This window comes from Eublepharis macularius, chromosome 5, assembly GCF_028583425.1.
Source record: "Eublepharis macularius isolate TG4126 chromosome 5, MPM_Emac_v1.0, whole genome shotgun sequence".
Lineage (NCBI taxonomy): Eukaryota > Metazoa > Chordata > Lepidosauria > Squamata > Eublepharidae > Eublepharis > Eublepharis macularius.
In genome coordinates, this window is record NC_072794.1 from 25,811,378 (window position 1) to 25,820,285 (window position 8,908).

An 8,908-nucleotide genomic window follows, 5' to 3' on the forward strand; every position below is an offset into this window, starting at 1 on the left:
GGGCAACAGATTCAGAAAATCAAAGAAAACACTGCTCACTACTTCCTCATTGCCCCCCCCCGACAAGGGGGGAGGCACAGCAAACTCTCATATGTCATTATTCCCTATATACTCAGCCTGTTTCCTCCTTTCATTCTCCACCCTTCCTTCCATCGGGTTCCTTTCTTCATTGACTGCCTACTCCACACCCTTTCTTCAGCATCCCTATTCTCTCTGTTTTTTCATATCCCTAAAAGTAAAGGTCCCTATTCTCTCTGTTTTTTCATATTCCTATAGTGCGGTATATCTTTCCATCAACCATCTAGCTCTGTGAAAGGTTTTAATCATAGTCAAATTTACATTTTTTGCTTTCCTCGCAAAGACTGACTGCAGGTTGTTGGGTAGCTGTGTTGGTCTGCAGTAGAACAGCAGGATTTGAGTCCAGTGGCACCTTAGAGACCAACAAGATTTTCAGGGTATAAGATTTCAAGAGTCAGAACTCCCTTCTTCAGCCTTTATAACCCAGGCAAAGGTGGGTGGGGTGTTACAAGGGAGGGCATCAGCTTGTTTAGTTCCCTGCCACCACACCTGCTCTGAAAGTCAAATGTCATAGGCTACACCATCCTAACTATAATAAAATATAGTTGGTCAATAGATATGGGATAGGGCTTAATCTGCTGGGGGGCTAAGTCTGTCTTAAAATGCCCTCTTATCTAGAAGACCTTTCCCTTAAACTCTCAAACATGGGGATCTGTAGTTACTCAGTGGCAAAAGAAATGCATTCTAATCCTGTTCAAGGGTGCTTTTATCTATTTCTACTTTATACATTCTAAGGTTAAGCCATAGGCTTGAAAAAGGGCGCCAATCCTAAAACCAGAGATGGCCAAGCAGATTAGGGACAATTAAAACATCTATTATTTAATTCTAAAGCAGGTCACTGACTTGTTCCATGAAAACTTAGCTGGATGATGCGGAGGGGGCGTTAATTTAAACACATAGACTCCATTCAATGATACCCCAAACTAGGAATAGTAGACAAACAGGTAGAATCAACATTATCAGCAAGAACTCACTCCCCTTTGTCAGCATAAGAATGCAAGCTGGATGTTGGATCAGATTAGTCTAGCATCTTTTTGGATATAGCCAAGGACTGTGCAAGAAAAAATATTTGGTTTTCCCACTTCAGAATTTCCAAAATGGGGGGGGGGGGAGAGTCAGAAATAAGCAATTTTCTAAGCACCAAACTGCTTCAGAAATTGGTTATTAATCGGCTTCAGTATGCTCCATTAAAATTCAGAGCATAACGAAAAAGCATTTAAACTTCCATCCCCACCGTGTATTTGACCCAATGGGAAGGGGAGGAGGGGGTCCCCTTCTTCCCCTCCCATCTGCTGAGGAGGGGATTCCCTCCTCCCCATCCCATCGGATCAAATAAGCAGCAGGGCAGGGTTTAAACCTACACTTTTCTAGCTGCTTGCAAGCAGCTAGAAAAGTGTAGGCTTAAACCTACCCCCCCACACTTGGCCCGCTGCAGGAGGGGCCAAGGAATCCCCTGGCTCCTCCACAGTGGGCAAAGGGAAGCGGTGAGGCGAGGCTTAAGCCTGCAGCCCCATCGCCAAGCACTCCGTTTGCCTGCTGTAGAAGGGGCCAGGGAATCCCCTGGTCCCTTCCGCAGTGGGTGAAGGGAAACGGCGGGGCTAGGCTTAAGCCTGGAGCCCCACCACCGGGCACTCCATTTGCCCACTGCAGAAGGGAAGCAGCAGGACTAGGCTTAAGTGCCAGCTGGCTCACGGAGGGAAGCCCCCCCCCATGGGCCACCTGAGGAGCCGAAAGGGCTCTTCCCTTTTAAACTCCAGCTGGCTAGCTGGATCCTCCTCCACAGATCAGCTGGGGTTTGAAAGCCCTAAAGCAACCCGAATCACTTCGGGAAGCTTTGATTCAGCATTTCCCAATCAAGGTCAGCATTTGGAAAACCCAAATCTTTACAAATCAGGTCCAATTTGAGTACTTATCCCAAATCGGAAACCCAAATCGAACACCCCTAATATAGCCAACCAGTTGCCCTGGAGGGCCAAGAAACAGGGCATAGAAGCCAAGGCCTTCCCACAATGTTAACTCCTAGCACTTGGTTTCAGAGGTGTACTGCCTCTGAATATGATACATCAGGCACTGTCTTACTTCCAAACCCTGTCAACATTCTCTCTCTCACACAAGGTGATCACAGGTTGAGGGCTGACAAGTGGTTTGAATTAGTGCATGATCCATCTAGGGGATGGATCATCTGCAGAAGTTCATAAAATTATGCATACAATGAGGAAAATGGATAGAAAGAACTTCTTCTGTCATAATACTAGAGCTCACAGAAGCCCAGTGAAGCTGATTGGAGGATAGAAAAAAGGAAGCAGGATAGATAAAAGGAAGTAGTTCTTCACTCAAAGACTAGTTATGCCTACTGGTTTAGTTGGCTTGAAAGAAGAATTAGACAAATTCATGAAGGATAAGCCCATCAGTGGCTATTAGCCCTGATGACTAAATGGAACCATCACATTCAGAAGCAATGACCCTCTGGATACAGCATGAGGGTGGATGGAGACAACTAGTGGAAGCACTGGACTCCATGCCCACTTGTAGGACTTCTGGGGGCATCTAAATGGCCACTATGTGAAATAGAATGCTGGACTAGACAGGGCTGGATCTAGGGTTCCCGGCGCCTGGGACAACCCAAGTCCGACCACCCTCGTGCGCGCACTGTGTGTGTGAGCGCCCTGTGTGCATGCAAGCTCCCGGCGCTGCATGATGACATCACTTCGTGACATCATCACGCAGGGCGGGCGTGCTGCCAGCAGAGCGGCAGCAGCGCCGGCGGCTGGGAGGCCACCCGCGCCACTCGCCTGCCCAGCTGAGGCGGCAGCCAGCTTGCCGCACGCTCCCTGTCCTGCGGGGCAGGCGAATGGCACGGGCAGCCTCCCACCTCTCCGTGCCATTCACCTGCCCGGCTGAGGGGGCGGCCAGCTTGCTGCGTGCTCCCTGTCCTGCTGGGCAGGCGAATGGTGCGGGTGGCCACTCAGCCACCTGCGCTGCCGCTGGCACTCTCCTGACAGCTGCACCCAGCGGCCCCCCTTTGGTGGCGCTGGGGGCAGACTACCCCCCCTGACCTGCCTCGATCCAGCCCTGGGACTAGATACTCCTTCCCATGACAACAGAAATAAGCAAGACAGGAATTGTATAAATTAAGCAGAAATCAGTTTTCCACGAACATAGCAATCTAAGTACTATGAAAAGGAAAATAATTAACAGGCCTTTAAACCATTTTTTTGTTAAGGAGGCACTTTAAGAGACATACCAAATACTTACGTTAAGTTCTTTTCTTTCCAAAGGCCTTTTGGTATAAAATCAGTTTCTGATTTTGGATAGGCAGGCCAAAAACTGGGATCTCCTATAATGTGCTTTATTATAATCCACTGTAATTATTCATTAACACACCACCCCAAAAGAAAACAGAGAAGGTAATTTGCTACAACAACTGATGAAAAACAGAAGAGAGGGATAGCAGAGTTCTGCTGACAAGTAAACTTTTGCGAAGTTCACAAATAAATGCAGAGTTTATATTAAACTTCCTTAAAAAATCAAGTGATTCTAAGAACCAAACCATTATACACAGTTATTTCTAAAACAGCAATCAGCAACTGGCAACTACTGGGCCAAGCCTCCTCCCAAAACTGGCAGCCTTGAGACATGAAAAGAACTTTGCAGCAATAATTGAAACACTAACCCATCATCTTTGTACCTCTTTCCCTTCAGGAATACTAGCGCACTAGAAGAATGAATCCTCATTAACAACCTACTACATGTAGCTTTACTTTTGACAGCAGCGTTACTATGAATATGGTAAGTATTTTCAGTTCTGAATTCTATTCCTCATTCAGATTTCTAATAACTTCTTTCCTGGAGGAAGTTATGCCAAAAGTATAGAGACAACTCACTCAACTTGGAAAAAAAAAAGATTCCAGGCTACTGCATGGAGAGAACTGACAGTGGTGCTGAAAACTGCTGCCATGTTAAGCAAACTGCAACAGGGGCTTTAGGCGGACTAAAAGATCATCTTAAAAACAGCAAAACCCACCCTTCTTACAGCCCTTGAAACATTTTTACCTATGCGTGCCATAAACTACAAACACAAACCATGCAGCTGCCTAAGGATAATTAATTACAATTTGTAAAATTTACCACTTGCTTCCATAAGTATCTACCTCATTTGCTACAAATATGTTGTTGACATCAAAGATCATTACTATTCCTTAATAAAAGGCAGCGTTTACAGCATTCCAGTTTCCCACATTCTCAGACCGCTGCTTAGACTAGACATCTATTTGACCACAGTGCCCCTCTTGAGAAAAATGAAATGAAAATTCCTGGAACACTAAATATTATTGTGACAAACCAAACACCTGATCTCTCACTAAAAATCACGTCTTTGCACAGCAAACTCTTGTTAACTCTGTTTCCTTTAAAGTGCATCTGTTGTTTTGTACAGTTCTCTTTTGTCCTAAGGAAATATACCACAAAGCTGGGGGGCGGGGGGGACACATCACTGAATAGTGAGATGTGACCCTTAATATACATGAAAAGATTTGGAGTAAGTTTCAGGCAGGTAGCAGTGCTGGTCTGCAGATTTGGAGTAAGCCAGATCACCTGACTTTAAAAAACCACAAACAACAATTTTAATTTTATATATGGTTTTTAAAATATCTGGCAATGATAAAATTGGCATCCAGTTAAATAGTTTCTATTATCTCTTAACATAAAAAAAAATTCCAAATGCACACATTCTCAAAAATCACTCCCCTTGGAAACTATTTTTGTGATCATAGAAAGTGTCTAAATTGATTTTAAAATACTGCAGCTAAAAAGCAACTCAGGATGACTCCCAAATCATAGGACCAAATAACAGTTGTTGTGATTCATAAGAACAGAGGATATTGGGAATTTCCAGGACATGAACATAAGCTAAGAACTGGAGCGAGGGGGGCTTGTCACAGTATTTCATGAAAAATGGAACCGTGGAAGCCTCAAAGGGATACAGCAAAGCAAAAAATCAAGACTGCAACAGAAAGTGTGGATAGAAGGAAGATTAAACTATTAATGCAAGCACAACAAATTAAATTAAAAAATCATCAACCCCAGAGAAAGAGCCAGGGGAAAACTGTGGGTACTCAAACCATAGAAAAAAATCCCCATACCTATAAGGACATATCATTTCAAAATCCTTTAAGCAGAGTGACTGAGAAGTGGGTGCATGGGTGGAGGGGGGGGAGAACAAAATTCTAAGGGACCACAGAGACAGGAAACACACTTTACTTGTTTTCCTATGATGTCTGGGATTGATCTAGATGGTGTGAGGGGGTGGTAGTTAGGGATTCTTTGTCTTGGGATCCACTGTGATTCTCAAGCAGCCCTGCCTTCAGAAAAGGCAACAGAATATCAGAACACAGAAACCAGACAACCTGATTAAGAACGGGGACCGCAATGAACAATTAATCCAGAAAATTCAAACACCAGAACAGGAGTGCATGAGTAATCCAGGGACGGTATGCCACCTAGCTTCCTTCCCCTGTGCCCGACAGATAATCTTCAAGGTTGTGTTTGTTTCTGAGCCGGTTGGTAACAATGGTATTCCAATCAAAGGACCTTGAATCCATTAAAAACACATCCAGTAGAAAAAGACTTGTCTTGAGCCTACAACAAAGGAGCAGGAGAGGCTTGGCTAGGGGAAGGGCAGGGGCTTCTGGTCACACACCCACTGCACCCCAGACCACATTTTCCCCAAACCAGAGTGCCAAGATGTGTGGGGGTGGGAGAGCGTGCTTTTAGGAAACCTGGTGGAAGAGACAGCTTTTTTTAAAAATGGGGATATGTTTCCAGTTGGGGCACGAATCTGTTTAGAAGAGCGGTTTATAAGCATAGTTGTTATTGCTGCTGTTGTGATTAAACACCACTGCTGCATGGCTCCCCTTTAGCACTGCAAACTTGGACGAATGCAGGCAGAGGGGACCAGAAGAACAACAACAGGCACCAGAGATGGGAGGGACCCGAGCGGATCCCAGCCGGATGACAAGGGAATGCGGCGCCAGAGGGAGCGGAGCCGGTAGAGGAAGGGTCCGCGATGTCCCTCTGCCCCCAAGCCCAGAAAGAGGGAGATTTGGGGAGGGGGGGTTCCCATGGTTGCCTCTCTTCCCACGTCAGCCGCCCCATTCCTTCCAGGCCCCCCGCATCGGAGCATCCCCCCAACAGCCACCGCCCCGCGCCCCTCACCCCGGCCCCCACGCGCCCCCCACTCCTGCCCCTCCTGCCTCACCTCATACTGGATGTACTGCTTCCGCCACTCCGGGGTGATGTGCGCGGAGAGGTGCTCGGCGAACTTCATGCTGCCTCCGCCTCGCCGGCCAGCCCTCGCCGGCCTCCTCTTCTCCCTTCACCTTCACTCGGCGGCCCCGGAGCCGGCTCGGCGGAGGCGGGACCCGACTGAGGTGCCTCCTGGCGGCGCTTCTGCGGGCGGAGACCGGCCAGGGGTGGTGCCGCCCCCACCGCACATGGGCTCCCTCCTGCCGCGCGTCCCCGGCCCCTCGCGCTCCCCTCCGCCCCGGCTCAGGGTCGCCTCAGCGCTGCCGCCCACTGCGGCCCCGCCGCTTCCTCCGGCGCTCCTGCAGCAGCGGCAGCGCCCGCCGCCATTTTTTCCTCTCCTCGCTCAGGCCCACCCCTCCGCCTCCTTTCCCCCCCCCGCTCCCATACCAGCCGAGCTTGACGTCATCGCCATGGTAACCGCCTCCCTCCAGAAGGAAACGTACAGAAAAGAAAGGAGGGGGGGACGGGGGGAGAGAGCAAAAGAACGTCGCGGTTAACCACGCCCATCCTTTCACGCCCCGCCTTCTCTCCGGTTGGATTCAAGGAGAGCGGGGTTCGGAGGGGGCGGGGCCAACAGTCGCCCAAAGCCACGCCCACGACACACCCCCACCGACTCTGTTCTTCAAAGGAATCTTAAAGGACAACACCCCCCGCCCTTACTTGAGCTCTGCGGTAGAGGGCTGAGGGTGCTGTGGAAAGCGCTATGCGTCGTCCTGGGCAAAGGCTGAAGCTCTGCCTTTAGTTCCTCATTTTTAGAAATGAATTAAAAAGCGGCAATTCATACACAGAAAAGGAATATGTGTGTATATGTGCATACACAAAAATATAGGTACAGTGTGTGCACGCTCGCGAGTGTGTATGTATATATATTTATATATTTATATATATATACTTACACATATGTATGTGTTCAAGATGGATTCAGGAAAGGAAGCTGCACTAGAGATCACATTGCAAATTTACCATGGCCAATGGAATGCACTAGGGAATTTCAGAAGAAAATCAGCATATGGTTTATTGATTACAGCAAAGCTTTGATTGTGTGGTTCATGAAAAGCTATGGATAGTGTTACAACCTCTGATTGTTTTGATGCGCGATTTGTACTCTGGACAAGAGGCTACTGTTAGGACAGAATATGGGGAAACAGAATGGTTTACAATTGGCAAGGGTGTCAGACAAGGATGGATATTATCTCCCTACCTCTTCAATCTCTATGCAGAGCATATCATAAGGAAAGCTGATTAGATATAGAAGAAGTTGGAGTAAAAATTGGTGGAAGGAACATTGACAATTTGAGATATGCAGATGACACCAAGTTACTGGCAGAAAATAGTGAAGACTTGAAACAACTACTGATGAAAGTTAAAGGAGAAAGCACCAAAGCAAGATTACATCTGAACATCAAGAAGACAAAAGTAATGACTACTGCGGTGTTACACAATTTTGAAGATGACAATGAGGAAATTGAATTTGTCCAAGATTTTCTATTCCTTGTCTTAATCATCAACCAACAGGGAGACTGCACCGAGGAAATCGGAAGGAGATTGAGATTTGGAAGAGCAGCTGTGAGGGAGCTAGATAAGATCCTTAAAGATAAAGATGTCTCTCTGGGGAACAAGATCAAGATAATCCAAACAATGGTATTCCCCATTACAATGTATAGATGTGAAAATTGGACAGTGAAGAAAGCTGATAGGAAGAAAATTGAGTCATTTAAAATGTGGTGCTGGAGTTTTGCGGATACCATGAACAGCCAAAAAGACAAATAAGTGGGTACTAGACCAAATAAAGCCTGAATTCTCCCTAGAAGCTAAATAATAATATTATAATAATAACATTCGATTTATATACCACACTTCAGAATGATTTAACACCCACTCAGAGAGGTTTACAAAGTATGTCATTATTATTATCCCCACAACAACAAACACCCTGTGAGGTGGGTGGGGCTGAGAGCTCCTAGAAGCTGTGACTGACCCAAGGTCACCCAACTGGCATCAAGTGAAGGAGTGTGGAATCAAACCCGATTCTCCAGATTAGAGTCTCATGCTCTTAACCACTACACCAAAATGACAAAACTGAAGCTACTGTACTTTGGTCACATTGTGAGAAGACAAGATTCTCTGGAAAACTCAATAATGCTAGGAAAAGTAGAAGGCAGCAGGAAAAGAGGAAGACCTAAAATGAGATGGCTGAACTCAATAAAAGAAGCTACGTCCTCCAGTTTGCAAGATCTGAGCAAGTCTGTTAATGATAGGATGTTTTGGAAGTCTTTCATTCATAGGGTCGCCATAGGTTGGAGGCAACTTGACAGCACATAACACACACCCATGTATGTGTGCATGTGTATATACATACACATATAGGTCGGTTTGTGTGTGTGTATAGTTTTAGGTTGGAAGCTGTGTTCTTCTGCAGTAGACAGCTGGATTTGAGTCCAGTGGTACCATAGAGACCACCAAGATTTTCAGGGTGTAATCTCTGACTCTTGAAAGCTTACATCCTGAAAACCTTATTGGTCTGTAC

General features: G+C 46.5%; 1 protein-coding gene across 1 annotated transcript in view; it reads right to left on the reverse strand.

Moving 5' to 3' along the window:
* XPR1 (xenotropic and polytropic retrovirus receptor 1) overlaps positions 1 to 6,631 on the reverse strand; it is a 165,264-nt gene extending 158,633 nt beyond the window's left edge. Inside the window, exon 1 of the mRNA XM_054979432.1 lies at positions 6,335 to 6,631. Coding sequence (XP_054835407.1) covers positions 6,335 to 6,403 — 69 coding nt within the window. The 5' untranslated portion in view covers positions 6,404 to 6,631. The remainder of the gene's footprint in view (positions 1 to 6,334) is intronic.
* Positions 6,632 to 8,908: the final 2,277 nt, after the last annotated feature.